This window comes from Drosophila mojavensis, unplaced genomic scaffold (assembly GCF_018153725.1).
Source record: "Drosophila mojavensis isolate 15081-1352.22 unplaced genomic scaffold, ASM1815372v1 contig_74, whole genome shotgun sequence".
NCBI classification, from domain to species: domain Eukaryota; kingdom Metazoa; phylum Arthropoda; class Insecta; order Diptera; family Drosophilidae; genus Drosophila; species Drosophila mojavensis.
In genome coordinates, this window is record NW_025318899.1 from 16,173,329 (window position 1) to 16,192,397 (window position 19,069).

A 19,069-nucleotide genomic window follows, 5' to 3' on the forward strand; every position below is an offset into this window, starting at 1 on the left:
ACTTAAATTGCGAATTCTGTTCTGCTGTTTATCGAAATGCTTTATTTATGGAACACGGATAGGACGGACGTCCTGTCATTGAGGGAAGCAAACAATGTCTTCACGATGCCTTTTTATTGTCTGAAAATAAAGGGAATGGTTGGACCCGAAATCCTGTCTTAAAAAACAACAATCTTTCGTCATACACACATGGAAATTATTTATTTGTATATAATAATATAATGCAAACTTAAACCGCTTTTAATAAGACACATCGGTAAACACAATTGAAGGATGGAAACAAATTAATGGAAAGCAATAATAACAACAAAAGTTTTAAGGGAATGGCATTCGAAACGCATTTTTATGCCTCGACATCCATGGTGTCTTTGATCTCGTTGCCCCATTCACGTGCCATGATCATAATTTCATTCATCGATAGCTTGGGGCCAATAAGAGGATTCATTTGTGTCAAATAACAGCACAACCAACTACATAAAAGATAAGAATTATTGGATTATTCATAATGAAAATATACACACACACATGCAAATATATTCACATGTATGTATGTCTAAGAAGTCTCATGGTCAATGAGTATAAACTTACAAAAGCCAGCAGGTAACGGCAGTTAGCATAATACAGCATTGTGTCACCCTGAAATGAAATATAAATGTATAACATTATTATTTTCGAATTATATATACTTATAATATCCATGTTGTAACTTACCCTCTGTTAGGGCCACGAGCGAAGAAGGGGCATATAATACCAATGAACGCCCAAATGACGGTGATAACAACTGGAGGAACGTAAGCATCAACCATTTTTGTACACTTTTATTAACTTAGTTTTAATACTGCAGGTCTGCCGAGCTCAGCAGGTTTATTAGTTGAACGGATAACACAAAATTATTAAAAAGTGATCGCGAAGAAGGCACTTTTTCAATCTTATGAATATCACATGACAGCCATGGGACAAAAACATATGTTACCAGGGCTACCAAATGTATGTCTAATAAATCTGGTTCATTTTAAAGACAAAGACCATATCGTCAATGTTCTCCAGATGACAGACAATCAAATCAGAATTCAGTAAAAGTTCACATATTTCAAACTGTTGACTAAGAAATATTTTTAAATTATTTTCTTTTTGGCATTTGGCAATGGGAAATAAACAATAAATTTAATGTACTTTTTGTTATTTACTAACAAAAATATATGAAATATCATAGGTGTCATAAGTTGTCAAATATCGATAATATTCGATTTATTCAAGAAACCAAACAACTCTGTGCAGTCAACTAGGTATTACAGTTCAGTGGCAAAGTGACAAGCAAAAATACAAAATGGTCCTAGAAAGTACTATGATATGGTAAATAAATGTTTTTAAATAAAGAAATGGTTGCACTGACTTCAATATAACTTCCCTATCATCTAGTTTCGACAACAGTGATTACCAACGCAACGGTGACTACTTCCCCACCCGTTTAAATGTACAGAAAGACGGCATCAATCTCGTCTGTCTAACCAAGCTGAGATCTAACCCCGAGAACAATGTTGGTCTGATGACCCTTTCAAAGTGCGCAGGGAGTTTCCTCATATACATATGTCTTTCTCTGAGTATATTATCATTTTCTTTATTTCCAGCACCGTTGAAGTGTTGGCTACACTAACCAGCGATGTGGGTCGTATATTCTCGAAGATGCATTTGATCCAGCCGAAAGGTGAAATAAATCTTCTAACTGGAATTCGCATTGCCCATTTGGTATTGAAGCATCGCCAAGGCAAAAATCATAAAATGCGCATCGTTGTTTTTGTTGGATCGCCAATCAACAACGAAGAAGGAGAACTCGTTAAGCAAGCCAAGCGTCTAAAGAAGGAAAAAGTAAACGTGGATATTGTTAGCTTTGGGGATCATGGAAACAATAATGAAATATTGACGGCTTTTATTAATGCTCTCAACGGCAAAGATGGAACTGGCTCCCATTTAGTTAGCGTGCCTAGAGGCTCAGCACTGTCCGATGCCTTATTGTCATCGCCCATCATACAAGGCGAGGATGGCATGGGTGCAGCTGGATTGGGCGGCGCCGTTTTCGAATTTGGTGTCGATCCCAACGAGGATCCAGAATTGGCTCTCGCATTGCGCGTCTCCATGGAGGAGCAGCGGCAACGTCAAGAAAGTGAGCAGCGACGTGCTGATAGCGCTGGGGGTGCTGAGGCTGCACCTCCCTCGATTGCAACTAGCGGAGAGAGTGGCACAGAGAGAGGCCCAGCCGTAACTCTTCCCAATTCCAACTCAGAGGAAGCCATGTTACAACGTGCATTGGCTTTGTCCACTGAAACACCAGAGGATAATTTGCCTGACTTCGCCAACATGACCGAAGAAGAGCAAATCGCTTTTGCCATGCAAATGTCCATGCAGGATGCAGCTGATGATACCGTGACCCAGCAAGCCAAACGTCCCAAAACAGAGGATGCTGCTGCCCCCATGGATGTTGATGAGGACTATTCAGAAGTGATTGGGGATCCAGCATTCTTGCAGAGCGTTCTTGAAAATCTCCCTGGAGTAGATCCCCAATCGGAGGCAGTGCGTGACGCTGTTGGCTCTCTCAATAAGGATAAAGACAAGAAGACCGATGGCAAGGATGAGCAAAAGAAATAAACTACAAGTATATATTTTTAAATTTGCATTAAAAAGAAATCATAAGTGAGCTGATATCTCTTAATATATTATGCAGATTATGTTCATGCTTCTAATAAAACACCATACACATATATAATCACAGGGAACATCGTTTTTTGTTATAGCAATTTCTACATACACCATTCTACAGCATACCCTCGCTGGCCAATAAAAACAACATTCGGTTTAGCGCTTTTTGTAGTAGGTTTCATATTATATTTTTCAATCTACATTTATAAGCAACATTAATAGTATTAAAGCGTGCCTGCTGTGCCGGATTTACTTGCCAGCCTTGTAGTCACGGATGTGGTAGAGCACCCAACCGGGAATGAACAAGGAGGCGACGCACATACCACCACCGAGAATCACTTTCTCCTGTAATTGATTAAAATCAATATAATATAATATTGATTGTAGGACTCCAAAATACTCTCGAATAGGTTTACGTAACCCATAAAAGAACTTTGAATTACTCACCGCTGTGGAGACGTGATTTGTTGGTGGTCCGGAGACGACGGATTGGCAGCGCCTTTGCATGGCTCCACGAATCGCAGGCACCAAAAGTTTAGCAGCACTATTTTGGAACATTTTTGATGTAAAAATTCTCTTTTTCCTTCGAAAACGATGCTGGTAATAAGTGCTCGATAGAGATGATAATACTACATCGATAGCAAGTGTATGGACGAGGTTAGTCAAAATCGATAGCTCCAAGAGTGCCCGTACTCAGCGATAAACATGAAAATACTAAACCTCATTTTATAAATTATACCAAAGAAGAAAACAAAAATGTTATGTCCTTTTTGAGACGGTTTAGCGGTTTATTAATTTTTAATTAACTTAATATTATAAATCATATTAGATATACTTAATATACATTCTGTAAAACTGTAACGGTTAAAATAAAGATTATTGAATAGAAAGTGGCACTGCTTAGATATATTGGGATAATAATTGATATTTTCATTCACTATTAAATTAATAGTATTAATTATAAATGTATACTGTTTGGTTTGTGAACAATTTCCTATATTGATTGTTAATATAGCTTTCGAATTCCATTGTAAATATGATTAATCGCATTGTTTTAAACAGATGAGATAATTTCCTAATTGTTCAGATAAGTAATTGATATTTTAAACTCATCCGTATAGATAACAGTAGGTTCATATATATTCGTTCTGATGCAACATAATTAGTTGACTTAAATATTCGAATTACTGCAACGATAACCTTTAGTCTTTAAATATAATTAAATATTATTTGATTACATTCTACTCTTTCACATCAATACACATTGGACATAAGTTTGAAGTTGCATTCACTTTATAGTTTATCATTTAGCATTCTCACTTAACAATTAGTTCAATAGTTAAGGCCAGATACTTTGGAGCCAGTTATTGGTTACATATTTTTTATTAATACATATATGGTTATTCATATCTACATACATCGACTTTTCTTTATAAGGCTAAGCGCTCCAATTTACACTTTATAGTGTCTGCTGAGTAAGGTCACGTATATAGATAATTGATTTAGATGATTTATATATTTCCATGTTATTTTCTTTTGAATCTTTGTTTAACTTGTTAATTGAAGAAATAAAACTGTATTGTTTGAGTTCTCTTTGTATGAAGTTAATGTTATTCGGAATGATAAATAATAGTAAACAATAATTTTTTCTTTTATTAATTTTAGCTTTGGAATATGTCAACTTAATTTGTTGTGTGGTTAATTTATTTTTTTTTTATGAAATTTTTTTTTTTTTGTTTATATATATATAACAGTTGATAACATAACATAAAATATCTTAATTATATATGTGGGTTTTTTTCTTTTTGCAAAGATCATTATAATCGAATAAATAAAAATAGAATATAGAATATGTTGAGATTACAAAGAATGTTTGCTGCATTATTCGAATTATGTGTAATATAATATATCTAATTAGGTAATAAGTAGTTCTCGTAACAATACAAACAATTGAATCGGTAGACAAAAACAGTAGTACATTTCCATTTCTTTTCTGTTTTGTTTTCCATATGTTTAAATACATGTTTTTATGTGCATGAGCATCTGAATATATTCCTGTGTGCGCATCTATCTTATTTTTAAGTAATCTTTAAAGGACAGTAAGTGGAAAACATCATAAAAAAACTCGCTTATTTTTTATGTTTACAATTCAGTCTGAAAGGCATAGTTGTGTATACACATTTTTATATCACCTATTTTGCATAATTAACTGTTTAATGTATCCTGCTTTTTGTTTTATTTTTAAAATATTTTTCTTTTTGTATTTTTGCGTTTTTCTTCTTTTTTAATGAGTGATTTACAATATTAATTGCTTAAATTTAGTTTTAACCGCATATTTTGGTTTTGTTTTTCATCTCTTTACAATTTAGTTGTTCTTTGCGTTTTGCGGAAATTTTTCTGTTGATTTCGTTGCATTAAGTTGGGCAAAAAATATATATATATTTATTCCGTATGTAAACAAAAATTTGGTACTTAAATGATCTCTTACTTCTAATTACACATTCGATTTTTTCATGCAGTAATATTTATATATAGATATATACATATATATATTTGTATACATACATATATATAGATATATATCTATATCAGCATTATATGGTTATGTTACTTTTGCTTCTCTTGTTATCTAACTTTTAGTTATGCATATGTTACTTATAGTTGCTCCGCTAATATATTATTATTTATTGTTCCTCACGAGAGAAAAGCTTATTCTTATTCTTCATCCGTGAAATCAGAGCTTTCGCTAACATCACTTGAAAGCAGTTCCATCCAATGATAATCGCGCCGATCTACATATTCCCAGAGATAAATCTACGAGAAACGGGAATTAAGAACAAATGTATACATGTATCTGCATTGTAAATCAGGAACCACAAAATAAATTTAAGAATTGTGCAAAAATAGATACTTATAATACGTATCTATATATATATATATATGTATAAATATAAATATTAGTTTGATTTACTTACATCGAGTAAATCCATTAGTTGATTTTGGCTATGCAATTTACGAGCTCGCTTCGGCAAACCAACATCCACAATATCACCGTTGGCTAGAGCGTGCTTATAGAAACACTTGTTGCCAAAAGGACATTTTCCTTCGCCTTTCTTGAAATATTTGCAATCCTTGGCACCGAGAGCCGCGCGATAATCATTAAGCAACTTGTCCTTTTCCTCCTTAGTTTCAACCCAATAAGCGCTGGGACAAACAAAGTCAGAACAGACACGACATTCGGGGCAAGCTCTGAAATGTAGAGTGCAATATAAGTATGTTTAAAAAAAAATAAATCGCTAGCATTTACTATGATGAAATATCTATATCTTACCGCGTAATTTTATGCTCAAATTGTTTCGCTTGTCGCCATGTACGGATGCACTCCAAGCAAAAGATATGATTACAGTTGGGCAGAATTCCAAAACGTTTCTCTCGACCAGCTTTTTCCATTATGGTATCGAAGCAGATGCCACACGTCTTATCCTTTGACTGGGCAATTGCAAATGATAATTCCATTGCCTGTTCGTGCTGCTGCAAACATTCACGTTTATGTTTCTTGCGTTGAGCTTGGTCCGTGGGATGCAGGCAATATTGGTCGCACATCTCGCATAGTTCCATATGTATGCGATAGGGACAATACTCGCCATAAGGACATGGGCTCTCGTATGGACAAATCTCCTCCAAAGAGTTCGGCTCACCATGCTTAAAGACAACGTCCATGTCATTCGTGGAAGGACCACCGACAATCTCCGCATATGAGATTCCACTTTGCACCACGGCACTGCTAGTAACCGAAGCCGCAGCTTCGTCTTCAAGATGATTGTCCTTTAGGCATTGGGATATGAAGCTTTTCTGGCCGGGCACAAAGATCGGCGCATTTGCCCAATTGCGTCGACTAGTGCTAGGGAATACATCAGCATCAGCATCCACATCCACATCCGCTTCGGCATCGGTGTTTGAATTTGTGTTGCGGGCACGCTGCTCACCTTCAGGTTGGCCTTGTGTTAAATCATGAGAGAAGCGACAAAGGTCACCGAATCGACAAATGCCTCGTAAATAATATCGGCATATCGCTTGGCTTCGTCCAGGCAAATTGTTTAAAACAGGAGCTTCTGCGACGCTGGCGGAACTCATTTTGCGCTTGCAAAAGTTTGTACAGATGATCTGACCAAACTAGACGTTCTGACCTGAAACGCTCACAAATTTGATTATATCCTCGATAAAGTCGACTTATCGATATACATAGGTACATGTGTGTTCAAGTGTCTACATATGTATGCATATATAGAGCAAACACAATTAATATGTCGCAATGACTCCTCTTTTTGCGTTTTACGAAACTTGATTTTTAATAGGTACAATATATATATATACATACATACATATATACATACATATGCATATATATATATATAAAGACAAGGCCCAAGAAATTTTATAAATATTTCAATACACAAACATATGTAAACGTTTTTTCTCTGGATATAAATATGTATATTTATAAATGTATATGTACATATTTAGATACGTATATGTATATGTACGTAAGTGTCTACTTCTGAATAAAAATGCACATGAAACTTTCTGCTCGATTTCGAATCAAGTACGACTATACTTTGGCAGCCTTGCGTACAATATTTGACTTTTAGCTATTATTGTAACTGTTACTAGGTTGATTAAATAAGAACACTTTATTTTCTTACGTTTTTTTTGTTTTTTGTTGCAAATTGATGCTCACAAAATTTTAACTAAGGATGGGGATAAAAAAAAGTGGAATATCGACAGAATCTGATAAATTAAATTCGATTGTTTTTTTTTTTTTTGCGATAGCGATGGATGCTTGACAATTTTTCAAAAGTATGTCTGACTAATTGTCAAATAAAATTATTTAGTTTGCTTTTATTGCAGTATGTATATATGTTTTCATTACAATTTACTTAAATTGAGAAAAATATAAATATCGTTGTCAAATGAGGTGTTTATCGATATTTAAGACTATTGTCAACTCCGAATCAGCTGATTGGACTAATTTTTATTTTGTTAACATGGAGCTACGAAATCTGATAAACAAAGCATTTTTGAATTAAAATGTCTAGTGAAAATAGGAAAAACTATGTTTGCGTCAGCTGTGGCAATCCGGCACGCGAATTGATTAAAAAATATAGTAATACTGTTAAGCCGACCCACTGTGTAAGTACGCTTCGCACTAACAATACGTATATTCTAACACTCATATGAATTTATTAGGATAAATGTAATCAGATAACTGATAAGTACATAGAAGTCGAAGAGTTCATAATCTTGATAGATGCTTTGCTTCTTGTTTCCGCCGCATTTCGACACATGATTTGCAATGGTAACTTTAAGGTAAAGTCGTCAATATTTTAAAGCAATATAATATAAATAAAATAACTTTTTTAGCTGTATTGGAAGATTTCACTCGTTGTCCTCTTATTGGAGTCATTTGCCTTATGCAGACAGAAGCGGGGAGATGGATCTAACACTGCACTACATGAAAAGGGCTTTTACATGTGCACACTGCATAACATTGGTGGTAAGGTATACAAATTTTGATATTTACTGAAATATGTTTACATATATCTACCATTTACAGAATACCTTTTTATAACGCTGCTGCTATTATTTATTACTGCTCTTCTCAATATGCGACAGCTGGCTAAAACTGGATTAGCATCTGTTACATTGATTATTTTAAAAGTAGTAGCCATTTCCAATTTCTCAAAGTTCTTCCTGCTACCCATATTGGTGTGGCGTAGTAATACAACAGATTTTGGACGGAATCTGCACTATATGTTGGTCACAGGGCATCATCTCTGCTCATTAATAATGGCTTACAATGTAGTTGGTATTAGCAATAGCCATCTTCGAGGGCTGACCATATTTTTGGTTATTTGTGCCTTTGCTACTAAAGAGTATGTTCGGTATTTGGCAGCATTTGAGATGGAATTATATTTATTGTAACAATAATAATTATAGACATAATGGTTAGATAATTAAATGACTTAAGTCTGTGTTGCATGAATTAAATATAATCAGTACTTGAAGCTATTCAGTATTTAAAAATTACCACTGGTCTCTCTTGATTAGTTTTATCGATTCTACAGCCCTGGTACTTGCACTAATCGGCCGAGCTCTGTCAATGTCGCATGCAGATTTGATGAGAATTCTAAAATGCTTATTTTGCTTATTTTCATTATGAAAAATTGAAAATAATTCTTGCGAAATCATTACTATTATCATAATATAAATAATTTCAATTTGGTAACAAATATCGCGAAGTAAATCAATATCTACGCATATTTTTAGGCACGTAATGTGTGTTCTAATGATCTAAAAAGAAAGCAAACGTGTTATTTAATAATGTAAGACGCAACACAACAAGTGAGTGCGTGTATTACAAAAACATGTCAAGTATATAAAGAAAAAAAGAACAGAAAGTGAAGTGCAGACAGTAAAATAAAATATTGGTAAGTCTATAGAACAAATAAAATGACCCACATACATACATAAAAATACATGTATATCAATATGTGTACATGGGACATTGCGTGTATTAACACACACATGTATGTTGGGCTACATTGTCGGCGCAAGTAAAATTGTTTCTTACTTATCGACGTAAATAATTTGTTTGTCACATTAAAAAAATCTAGTTTACTATCTATGTATGTTGCGTACTTAATAAATGAGAAACTTTGATTTAAAGTTGCATTATATATGAATATGACAGTTCATTTAAGCTTGCAATGTGGCCGGTTAAATATAGTATTTTTTTAAAATAATTTAGATATGTGAGACTTTCTATTTAAATGAAAAAGTATTCTATGCGTTGCAAAATTGAAGCAATTTCGTACAAATTGACTGTGATGCTTCTTAATTTGTACAACATTTGGAATCAAAACCATTCGCAAAATATTTATTTGATAAAGTTAATTTTTTTACATTTAATACTTTTTTTTGCATTTTCAAAATAAAATGCAAACATGCAATGTAGCCTATATGATATGCATTTTTTTAAAATATACAATTATGGTATTTTGCTTGTCATCTAGATTGGTCACACATAAAATATAACCTTAAAAATGGCAAGTGACAAATTTCTTTTTTGTTCATTTTAAGCGACTAAAACGTTATCGACGATAATAAAAGTCTATTGTCGGGAGTGCCTCCTGTATAAGCACTCTATCCGTTTTCGCTGTTATGATAAATATTGGATTCAACTTAAAGAGGGTCTGACGTTTCTGCTTTCACATATGCAACGATGTAAATATTATAAGCAAAAAGTGAAAATTACAAATCAACAGACCAACCGACCGACGACCGCATTGATACACACATATGTACATAATTGTACATACATTTATTAATATAACTCCGTAAGGCAAAGATCACGTAGAGCGTCAACTCAAATGTCAGCTACATCGGTTGTGTTTGCGAGTTTTGTTGTAAAACTCTGCACTAAGTACTCAAAGTCGCGAAGGACGGAGCTCAACATTAACAAGTGAATAGAGTGAAATAAACAAAAAATTGTGAATTTGGATAAGTACAGATCGGAACACATTTATATATATATATTTATATATATATAAGCAAGCGTGGAAAATGCATTCGTCGTCTGCGGCGTCGAGTGCGCTAGTGGAATATTCCGACGTTAGTTCGGAGGATTTTTCTGATCCTGAAACTGGAGAAATCGACTCGGATGCTGCATTAGCTGGCCGAGGAGCAGCAACATTAAACGCTTCCAATCGAAGACCGGAAAATCAGCTAAGAAAACAGAATTGTGATGCCGTTTTGCGCATTACCAGGAACAATGACTTCAGGTAATAATTAATAAGAAAATATGAATTTAGTTACAATCTGTTATTTTTTAGGAAAAGACGCAATGACGAGAGTGAGGATATGGGCTCGATTCTTGCAGTTGGTTCAAGATCACGACAAGTTTCAGTTGTTGCCAGTAGCGGTAGTAGGGTAAGCATCGGCTCTGTCCCCGAGAAACAGAATCATCATCATCGCAGCGAAGTCAGTCTGACGCCAGTCAAGAGCTCAAAGGAGGAACAATGGGATCGGGAGCTCTACATGTCTAGCGATACGATAGACACGGATGAGCTGGAGGCGGAAATGAAACGGCAGAAGCGTAAAAAACTGAAGAAGGACAAGCATAAGCACAAATCAAAAAAGAAGTCCAAGAAGCGCAAGAAGAAGCGAGCGAAGTCATACTCAAGCATAGATTCCCTATCGGACAGCAATCTCAATTCGTTGCTGGACAGGCATAGCCGATACACGCCGCCAACGGCGCCGAATCGAGCCAAAAGTGCCGAGCGTACAGTTAGCGCATCTGTGCCTTCGTACACTCCTCACAAAGACAGTCAAAGCAGTCCCATATCAGTGGGCACTCCGCCTGCCCGACGTCCCAATAGTAGTAATAACGCCTACTATGGCGAAGTAACCGCTGCTCCAAGCACTCCCTTAGGCAGCAGTCTGCAGGTGACGGTAATGAACAAAACCACAAACAGTCGACATCGATCCCCACAGATACGTTCCGGAGGTGGAGTTGGTGGCAGCAGTAGCAGCCAGCGTTATGCCACTTCTCCGCGCACTCCACCACAGTTGCTGAGCCACTCGCATCCATCCACTGGCGGTGGCGCTGGGGTTAGTGGCGGAAGCAGCGCACGTGACTCGCGCAACTCTCGTTATGTACAGAGTCCTTTGAAAGATGATCATAGATCAAGCAATGCGTATACATCTCGTTATTCAGGTGGTTCAGTTGGTGGACAGGTCAGCAGTCTCGATGCGAGAAAGTTGAAACGCATCTCACCAGGTAAGCGAATATAAGTGAAGGGCATGGTAATTTATGGTTTTCCTTTGATCGGAGAGACTACTAACTCAATTGATTTACAGAGCTGGATCGCTATCACCATCAACCAAGCACGCCACCGCATAAGCGACGAAAGTATGGCGATGGACGAGATGTATCTATGTCTTCGTCTATGGTCCCATATGAGCACGGCAGGCACCATTCTGTTAAATATGAACGATACAGCAGAGACCGATATTCGCGGAGGGTGTCCAGGTAGGCAATTGTGTACGCAATCTAATGCAGCATATGCTAATGAAGTATTATGATTAGGAGTCCTAGTGTTCATCGCCTGTCACGCAGTCGCCTCTCACCTGGCGGAGGAGGCAACGGATCGGGTAACAGTAGCATGTATCGTCAACGAAGTAATAGTCGCCATAATCACAGCAAATATGGCGCACCTCATTCGCCTTCGCCACCAATGCCGACGAGGACGTCTTCCAAGAGAGGCTCGGGTAGTGGCATGGGCATCTCCAATGATCGCTACTCCTCGCGTTCTCCACGACAAAGCTCGCGTTATTACGAGTCATCTCCACCGTCACCAGCGGGCGCCTCGGCCTCGACCTCACATCACCATCGACGATCGCCTAGGGGTCATCAGCATCATCGCAACAGCAGTCGCAAACGCTCTCCTAGCTCGGGAAGCAGTCGTAGCTCAGGGTCGTGCTCTCGTTCGCCAGCCTCGCGGGATCTTAAGTACAAGCGCGAGAAATATATCAAAAAGATAAGCGAGACTAGCTTGTTTGCTGAGCTGGTTAAGGATCGGCATAAGCGGGAAAAGGCTCTTAAAGAGATCATCGAGCGAAACGAAGAGAACAGCAACAGCAACGGTGCTTTGACTATCAACGAAAACAGTTCCTCGGTAGATGGGAATACGCCCAACGTTGCGGACAACCGATCAGCACCTTATATGGCAGTTCAATCCTCCGCTGGTGCAACGCCAAACGGAATTGCTGGCAGCGGTGGCAGTGGTGGTGCTAAGCCTGATTTGGACCTGAACAACATTCCAATGCCAAACAAAGATACGGAGGCATTAAAGTTGAATTCGACTGTTGGTACCGGAGATGTAACAGATGCCTCCCCAGCAATAGCCTCACTGACCTTTAAAATGAATGCCAATCAAAAACCGAAGAGTCTTACGGCCTTACCCATGCCACCTGGCATGACTGTAGCTGATTTAGAGAACGCGCCAACGCCATCTCCTCCAGATGTAGGCAAGCAAGCGACGCCGAAATCAACAAAGAAGTTTTCCCCAGACGACAAAAATCTAAACACCAGCCTTAATGCCAATGTAAATAAAAGCCTTTTGAACCTGCCAATGCCGCCCGTCATACCGGGCAGCGAGGAGTTAAGTGGCGACGATGATGTCATCGACAGTCCCGAGGACTTTGATACACCCAGTGGCAACAGCAACAGCTTAAATGTGAGTGCCAATGCAAATACATCACATACTGCCACCCGACGACGACCAGTGATACTTAATCGACGCGACTCGCGAAACAATGTCAGGGATTGGGGCGAACGATGTGTGGATGTGTTCGAAGTGATTGCACAGATTGGCGAGGGTACATACGGACAGGTAATATCGATAAACATTTCTTGAATGTTAGATAAATTTGATCGTATATTGATTTACGTTTCAGGTGTACAAAGCACGCGATCATCATACCAATGATATGGTAGCATTGAAAAAGGTGCGATTGGAACACGAAAAGGAAGGTTTTCCCATAACGGCTGTACGCGAAATAAAAATATTAAGACAACTTAATCATCGCAACATTGTGAACCTTCATGAAATCGTAACGGACAAACAGGACGCAGTTGAGTTTCGCAAGGACAAGGGTTCATTCTATCTGGTATTTGAGTATATGGACCACGATCTCATGGGCCTTCTAGAATCGGGCATGGTTGACTTTAATGAGGAGAACAATGCAAGCATTATGAAACAGCTTTTGGATGGCCTCAATTACTGTCACAAAAAGAATTTTCTACATCGAGATATCAAGTGTTCCAACATTTTAATGAACAATAAGTATGATTATAAATTTGACTTTTTTAATCTCTCTATTTAAAATTATAATTATTCGTATTTTAGGGGTAAAGTCAAGCTGGCAGACTTTGGATTGGCCCGTTTGTACAATGCTGAGGATCGTGAACGTCCGTATACGAACAAAGTAATAACACTCTGGTATCGACCGCCGGAGCTGCTGCTTGGCGAGGAACGTTATGGACCGTCAATAGACGTGTGGTCATGTGGCTGCATATTGGGCGAACTGTTCCTGAAGCGCCCACTATTTCAGGCAAATGCAGAAATGGCTCAACTAGAGACAATATCCAAAATATGTGGTTCACCGGTTCCCGCCGTTTGGCCAAATGTAATTAAGCTGCCACTCTTTCACACGCTTAAGCAAAAGAAGACGCATCGTCGACGTTTGCGTGAAGATTTTGAGTTTATGCCAACATCTGCGCTTGATCTGCTTGATAAAATGCTTGACTTAGATCCGGACAAACGCATTACTGCGGAAGATGCACTCAGATCACCTTGGCTGAAGAACATCAATCCCGATGAGTGAGTAATTTGTTATATATTGAGCACAGAATGAAATTATTTCAATTCGTAACTTAACAGAATGCCAACACCACAATTGCCTACATGGCAGGATTGTCATGAGCTTTGGAGCAAGAAGCGGCGTCGCCAGCTGCGCGAACAGCAAGAGTCGCTGCCACCAGGTGTCATTTGCTCAGCTAAGTATCAGCAGCACGGCGCTGCGATGGTAGGGGATGCCTAGCATTTACTCTATGCTTCATACTACAATGAAGAAGAGGAAGACTATAAACAGCGAGAGGAAGTGGAGTGTGCCTGGTGGCAAAGTTAATACCATCAAAAATTATAATCAATTATAAATAGTTGGCAGGGAGACTCGCAGGCAGTTCGGGTTGACATGCTCTACCAAAGCACTCTATTCTTTAAGTCGTCTCTTAAACAAAATAACTAATTTAAGACTATATTTAAATAGTGATGAATTGCTAAAAAAAAGAAAGAAAAAAAGAAATCAACAACAGAAAACAAAAGAGCATTTCGAATTGACCGGTGTGTAATATTGTAATATATATATATACTATATGCAATCAAATAACCCATTGCAAACTAAATTGTTTATAATTTTTCTAATGCTTAGTATAATATCTTAAATACATATTGGCAATAAACAATGAGCATGAGAAATAACACTATCAATCAATGTGTGTGTCAAGGTTTGTTTAGTTCACATTGACTTTTATTCTGTTATAAAATTTGACTATTTAAAAAATATTTTAGTTAACAAACAAATTGAAGAGCAACGCGAAGCTTTGAAGCAGTTAAAGGTTAGCATTGTAGCATTAAATAAATTGTTATATATATCTATCAATTTATATATATATATATATATATATATATATATATATATATATATATATATATATATACATACATATTATATACATAATTATATAACGCTATAAATAAGTTAGTAATAATAGTATTAATTAGTTTAAACAACATACTCATGTTGTCCATATAAAGCTATAAAAGATTATTTTGTTAGGTATTTAAATAAAATTGTAAAGTTAATGATGAATTTATCAAGTAATTGTGTACGAAAAATAACAACCAACAAAAATCACCCATACAGATATTTTAAAAAGCTTATATTTTTTAATACATAAACAAAGCCGGTTAAGAATAAATATATGTGTATAACAAATTAACTATAAAATAAAGAAAATCTGTGTGAGACTGAAGATAAATTGATCACAACAAATTTGTGCAATTTGAATTATGAAAATTTGTAAAAATCATAAGGTCGGAATTCCCAATAACACGCACCTTTCTCTCCAATAAAATCCAAATCAAATGGAAGAATTTGGTTTCCAAGTCATATTTAAACACAAACACAAATACATTGTTCTGTAAAGCCGTTAATACAATATAAATATACACAAAATGCATTATTTAAAACATTGCGTACGAAATCTATTTAAAATATAATAATTCGAGTTTTGTGTTTGATAAAGGTCAGAATTGAACGGGGGAAAAGTAATACTGTGGATTAATATGTACTATTTAATTAGTGCTAGAGTTCTGTATTTAAACGGTTAATGGGTCTAAATAAAGTTGCCTAATGTCTAAAAATTATTTATATTTTAAATATTATTTCAAGAGTAATTAAACAAGAGATTTGTATTCATTTTATATAATTTTTAGCTTAACAATATTTGCGATCTCTAAATCCCCTTTTAGCTATAATTTTAGTAATTTATTTTTTATCTGCAGAACTTCATCTGTTCCGTTTTTAGTCGTTGAAAAAAGATATTCGATGACAAATGTATAGTATGATCTAAATCTTATTAATATCGATAGCAAGTCAGTATGCCAATTGCAGCGTCTACTGCATAAATATGTCTTTGGTATTTCCCAACACTAGCAAATTGGCGTTCTTCTTTTTAAATGTGTTTGGCTTGTTATTGTTTATTTATGAGAATAAGAATAAAAAGTGAATGTAAATCAAAGTAAACTATGCTGCCATATCGAAATTTTGGAGAAACCATCGATGTAATTTAATGAACACATACAATTTGATGGTGCATAATGCAATTTTAATAAATATTTGTGTTTATAGGAATATGAAGTACAGCACCTGCTGGGTAAAGGAGGCTTCGCCTGTGTTTACAAGGCAAAATGCCTGCGTACCCATCAAAATGTGGCAATTAAAATGGTAAATGCATAATATAAACATCATGGCATAAAAATTTCTATTAATTTGTAATTAAATGTGGACAGATTGACAAGAAGCTCATACAGGGCTCAGGCTTATCGAATCGCGTTAGACAAGAAGTCGATATACATTCCAGGCTGAAGCATCCATCGGTGTTGCAGCTGTACACATTTTTCCAGGACGCCAACTATGTCTACTTAATCTTAGAACTGGCCGACAATGGTGAACTGCATCGCTACATGAACCAGCAAATGAAGCGTCCTTTCACTGAGGACGAAGCGTCGTCTATACTGCGGCAGGTTGTAGATGGTTTGCTGTACTTGCACTCGCACAACATCATGCATCGGGACATATCGCTTTCCAATTTACTGCTCAGCAAGGATATGCACGTAAAAATCGCCGACTTCGGTCTGGCAACCCAATTGAAGAGGCCCGACGAACGACACATGACCATGTGTGGTACTCCTAACTATATTTCCCCGGAAGTTGTGTCACACATGTCCCATGGTTTGCCCGCTGATCTCTGGAGCGTTGGCTGCATGCTTTACACGCTCTTGGTGGGACGTCCGCCATTCGACACAGACGCTGTACAGTCAACACTTAATAAAGTGGTACACTCCGACTATACAATGCCATCACATTTGTCCTATGAAGCACGCGATTTAATCGACAAGCTATTGAGAAAGAATCCGCATGAACGCATCTCCCTGGAGCAGGTGCTCAGGCATCCATTCATGTTAAAGGTAGGCGGCAGCACAATATCCTACACAACGCCAGGCTCATCAGTAGATTGTTATGGTCAAAGCATTGCCAGCGGCGATAGTGGCATTGTGACATTTGCGAGCAGTGAGTACAACAACGCAACAATTTAGAATCATTTTTAATAAATCTGACTATTCTTAGATGATTCAAAGAACTCTCAACGGCTACGCTCAGTGGAACAGCAATCCATGCCACAAATGCTTCCACAGATTCAGGAGGAGTTTGGCTACTACCAGGAAAATCAAAAACCGAAGTATGCAGCGTTTAGGCTAGGGTCGACAGAGGCGGTGGACAACTCGGATATGGACTGGCAGCGAATGGGGCCAAATACACAAAAGGGCAATTTCTTGGTGCACTCAACGCCATCGCTTGCTCCTGCACCTGTACCGGCAGACGTTAAAGCTAATAATGAGCACATATCCGTGCCACCATTAAACACGCTTCGATTGCAGCCAACGCGCTATAAGACCAAGAATGCCATCATGAGCATTGTGGCAAATGGCGAAGTAGTCATCGAATTTATAAAATGCAAAAGTAGAATGAATGAAGATCGAATTGTTGATATATGTCGCATTTCCAACGACGGGCGCCGGATAATAATCTATCAACCGGATCCTGGGCGGTAAGAAAGAGTAGAAAAAATGGAGAATCGAGTTTTAATATAATATTTACTCTCAGCGGATTGCCCATTAGAGAGAAGCCTTCGGAGCTGCACGCAAACGGCACGGATAATGCTTACACTTATGATAACTTGCCTAGCAAACACTGGAAGAAATACGTCTATGCAGCGCGGTTCGTGGGCTTGGTAAAGAGTAAAACTCCAAAGGTAACTTATTTTAGCAAATTGGCGAAATGTCATCTAATGGAGAACATGGCCGATTTCGAGATGAGCTTTTATTCTGGCGCAAAGCTGACCAAGTCTCCCAGTGAAGGTATTAAAGTGTATGATGCCAGCGGTGCACTGCTCTCAGATCACACAAGTAGCGAGGCGAAACGTTTGATTGAACATAGCAATGAATGCTTCGCCCACTGCCTAAGCATCTGCAATGCACTGGAGCTGGCACAAACAGGTAGCAATACTTGCTTTCCAGTCACAATTGGAAGGAGACCCATTGCAGAAGTGTTGCCCACACAACGCTCGGAAAGTCTGAGGGATACAACCAATTTTATGTACTCTACGCCAAAATCGCAGCAGGTAAATAAATATCAAATTCCAATTAGTCCTTGATTTAATATTATTCTCCGTTTGCAGGGCTCAATCAACTTCTCCATTAGCACCATCTCTTCGATGCGCAGTGATAATGATTTGATTGGATCTCAGATGTTAGCTGCTCAGCAAAATGTGCCCATAAAGCGATTAAATATCCAAGGCATTGGCACTGCCACTGAGGTAGATTTTGGTTTTTATGATACCTAAAGAAATTTTACTTTAATTTGTATCTCATTTCAGCTGTCCCATGGAGTTGTTCAAGTTCAATTCTATGATGGATCAGTTATTTCCGTTATACCAGAATCTCAGGGTGGAGGCATAACATATACGCAGCCTAATGGGGTATCCACCCACTTCCCCAACCATGACGACCTGCCATTGGCTGTCAGGGAGCGAGTCTCCCAGTTGCCCCAGGTGCAGATGAAGTTGAGGTGTGCTCCTTTACTAAATGGCAAAAAGTTTGACTGCAATGCGATAAACTCAAAGCCGACGACGTCGGCACCTTGGCACAATCGCATGCTAATCTAGATATAATCCCACCGTTTAAAATTTTTTTTGTTTAAGAGTAAAAGTAAAATTATTTTCTGTATTTTAAGATAGCTCACATGTTTTGTATGAATATATATTTTATAAATTTTACTTTGATAGCAGTTGATATAAATATTTTTATGAAAAATAATATAAATGCTTTGCTATTTTCAACTTCTGTCTGAGACGGAAACTTTTTATATAAAATACAATATAAAAAAAATTATTATTATTATATATTGA

The 19,069-nt window shown here is 37.3% G+C and overlaps 7 protein-coding genes across 9 annotated transcripts; 4 read left to right on the plus strand and 3 right to left on the minus strand.

Moving 5' to 3' along the window:
- Positions 1–174: 174 nt before the first annotated feature.
- LOC6582696 (V-type proton ATPase subunit e) lies at positions 175–977 on the minus strand. Its single transcript, XM_002008352.4, has 3 exons — positions 712–977; positions 589–636; positions 175–470 (listed from the first exon to the last, which is right to left on the minus strand). Exons 1-3 carry the CDS (start codon positions 804–806, stop codon positions 344–346), a joined length of 270 nt encoding a protein of 89 aa, XP_002008388.1. The 5' UTR covers positions 807–977; the 3' UTR covers positions 175–343.
- Positions 978–1,211: 234 nt separating this feature from the next.
- LOC6582697 (26S proteasome non-ATPase regulatory subunit 4) lies at positions 1,212–2,766 on the plus strand. The gene is made up of 3 exons (XM_002008353.4): positions 1,212–1,353; positions 1,420–1,560; positions 1,629–2,766. Exons 1-3 carry the CDS (start codon positions 1,328–1,330, stop codon positions 2,641–2,643), a joined length of 1,182 nt encoding a protein of 393 aa, XP_002008389.1. The 5' UTR covers positions 1,212–1,327; the 3' UTR covers positions 2,644–2,766.
- An 83-nt stretch (positions 2,767–2,849) lies between these two features.
- LOC6582698 lies at positions 2,850–3,333 on the minus strand. Its single transcript, XM_002008354.4, has 2 exons — positions 3,142–3,333; positions 2,850–3,039 (listed from the first exon to the last, which is right to left on the minus strand). Exons 1-2 carry the CDS (start codon positions 3,250–3,252, stop codon positions 2,944–2,946), a joined length of 207 nt encoding a protein of 68 aa, XP_002008390.1. The 5' UTR covers positions 3,253–3,333; the 3' UTR covers positions 2,850–2,943.
- A 1,775-nt stretch (positions 3,334–5,108) lies between these two features.
- On the minus strand, positions 5,109–7,497 carry LOC6582699 (probable E3 ubiquitin-protein ligase makorin-1). Of its 2 annotated transcripts, none has more exons than XM_015162559.3 (4): positions 7,398–7,497; positions 6,026–6,881; positions 5,670–5,943; positions 5,109–5,508 (listed from the first exon to the last, which is right to left on the minus strand). In XM_015162559.3, exons 2-4 carry the CDS (start codon positions 6,826–6,828, stop codon positions 5,410–5,412), a joined length of 1,176 nt encoding a protein of 391 aa, XP_015018045.1. In that variant the 5' UTR covers positions 6,829–6,881; positions 7,398–7,497; the 3' UTR covers positions 5,109–5,409. The 2 variants fall into 2 exon arrangements, with proteins under 2 accessions (XP_015018045.1, XP_002008391.1); XM_002008355.4 differs by lacking the exon at positions 7,398–7,497 and adding an exon at positions 6,937–7,068.
- Positions 7,498–7,643: 146 nt separating this feature from the next.
- LOC6582700 (protein ARV1) lies at positions 7,644–8,781 on the plus strand. The gene is made up of 4 exons (XM_002008356.4): positions 7,644–7,884; positions 7,942–8,061; positions 8,116–8,248; positions 8,309–8,781. The coding sequence occupies exons 1-4, from the start codon at positions 7,783–7,785 to the stop codon at positions 8,674–8,676; spliced, it is 723 nt and encodes a 240-aa protein (XP_002008392.1). The 5' UTR covers positions 7,644–7,782; the 3' UTR covers positions 8,677–8,781.
- A 59-nt stretch (positions 8,782–8,840) lies between these two features.
- Positions 8,841–14,807, plus strand: LOC6582701 (cyclin-dependent kinase 12). 2 transcript variants are annotated; one of them, XM_002008357.4, is made up of 8 exons: positions 8,841–9,182; positions 9,835–10,535; positions 10,587–11,533; positions 11,614–11,785; positions 11,843–13,148; positions 13,213–13,601; positions 13,665–14,138; positions 14,199–14,807. In XM_002008357.4, the coding sequence occupies exons 2-8, from the start codon at positions 10,318–10,320 to the stop codon at positions 14,356–14,358; spliced, it is 3,666 nt and encodes a 1,221-aa protein (XP_002008393.2). In that variant the 5' UTR covers positions 8,841–9,182; positions 9,835–10,317; the 3' UTR covers positions 14,359–14,807. The 2 variants fall into 2 exon arrangements, with proteins under 2 accessions (XP_002008393.2, XP_032586841.1); XM_032730950.2 differs by lacking the exon at positions 8,841–9,182 and having other exon boundaries at positions 9,768–10,535.
- A 1,209-nt stretch (positions 14,808–16,016) lies between these two features.
- Positions 16,017–18,893, plus strand: LOC6582702 (serine/threonine-protein kinase PLK4). Its single transcript, XM_002008358.4, has 7 exons — positions 16,017–16,163; positions 16,231–16,326; positions 16,392–17,172; positions 17,230–17,710; positions 17,767–18,283; positions 18,341–18,478; positions 18,539–18,893. The coding sequence occupies exons 1-7, from the start codon at positions 16,128–16,130 to the stop codon at positions 18,824–18,826; spliced, it is 2,337 nt and encodes a 778-aa protein (XP_002008394.2). The 5' UTR covers positions 16,017–16,127; the 3' UTR covers positions 18,827–18,893.
- The last annotated feature ends 176 nt before the right edge of the window (positions 18,894–19,069 follow it).

Excerpts from the sequence above, each read along its gene's own strand:
- LOC6582696 (XM_002008352.4), bottom strand. The coding sequence starts at position 806 with ATGGTTGATGCTTACGTTCCTCCAGTTGTTATCACCGTCATTTGGGCG. Across the intron at positions 637-711 it reads GCTCGTGGCCCTAACAGAGG|GGTGACACAATGCTGTATTA; the intron begins GTAAGTTACAAC and ends ATTTCATTTCAG. Across the intron at positions 471-588 it reads GCCGTTACCTGCTGGCTTTT|TTGGTTGTGCTGTTATTTGA; the intron begins GTAAGTTTATAC and ends TCTTTTATGTAG.
- LOC6582697 (XM_002008353.4), top strand. The coding sequence starts at position 1,328 with ATGGTCCTAGAAAGTACTATGATATG. Across the intron at positions 1,354-1,419 it reads CTAGAAAGTACTATGATATG|TTTCGACAACAGTGATTACC; the intron begins GTAAATAAATGT and ends CCTATCATCTAG. Across the intron at positions 1,561-1,628 it reads GGTCTGATGACCCTTTCAAA|CACCGTTGAAGTGTTGGCTA; the intron begins GTGCGCAGGGAG and ends CTTTATTTCCAG.
- LOC6582698 (XM_002008354.4), bottom strand. The coding sequence starts at position 3,252 with ATGTTCCAAAATAGTGCTGCTAAACTTTTGGTGCCTGCGATTCGTGGA. Across the intron at positions 3,040-3,141 it reads CAAATCACGTCTCCACAGCG|GAGAAAGTGATTCTCGGTGG; the intron begins GTGAGTAATTCA and ends AATCAATTACAG.
- LOC6582699 (XM_015162559.3), bottom strand. The coding sequence starts at position 6,828 with ATGAGTTCCGCCAGCGTCGCAGAAGCTCCTGTTTTAAACAATTTGCCT. Across the intron at positions 5,944-6,025 it reads TTTGAGCATAAAATTACGCG|AGCTTGCCCCGAATGTCGTG; the intron begins GTAAGATATAGA and ends TCTACATTTCAG. Across the intron at positions 5,509-5,669 it reads AACTAATGGATTTACTCGAT|ATTTATCTCTGGGAATATGT; the intron begins GTAAGTAAATCA and ends CGTTTCTCGTAG.
- LOC6582700 (XM_002008356.4), top strand. The coding sequence starts at position 7,783 with ATGTCTAGTGAAAATAGGAAAAACTATGTTTGCGTCAGCTGTGGCAAT. Across the intron at positions 8,062-8,115 it reads TTTGCAATGGTAACTTTAAG|CTGTATTGGAAGATTTCACT; the intron begins GTAAAGTCGTCA and ends TAACTTTTTTAG. Across the intron at positions 8,249-8,308 it reads CACACTGCATAACATTGGTG|AATACCTTTTTATAACGCTG; the intron begins GTAAGGTATACA and ends TACCATTTACAG.
- LOC6582701 (XM_002008357.4), top strand. The coding sequence starts at position 10,318 with ATGCATTCGTCGTCTGCGGCGTCGAGTGCGCTAGTGGAATATTCCGAC. Across the intron at positions 10,536-10,586 it reads ACCAGGAACAATGACTTCAG|GAAAAGACGCAATGACGAGA; the intron begins GTAATAATTAAT and ends GTTATTTTTTAG. Across the intron at positions 11,786-11,842 it reads TATTCGCGGAGGGTGTCCAG|GAGTCCTAGTGTTCATCGCC; the intron begins GTAGGCAATTGT and ends TATTATGATTAG.
- LOC6582702 (XM_002008358.4), top strand. The coding sequence starts at position 16,128 with ATGCTGCCATATCGAAATTTTGGAGAAACCATCGAT. Across the intron at positions 17,173-17,229 it reads CATTGTGACATTTGCGAGCA|ATGATTCAAAGAACTCTCAA; the intron begins GTGAGTACAACA and ends GACTATTCTTAG. Across the intron at positions 17,711-17,766 it reads TATCAACCGGATCCTGGGCG|CGGATTGCCCATTAGAGAGA; the intron begins GTAAGAAAGAGT and ends ATTTACTCTCAG.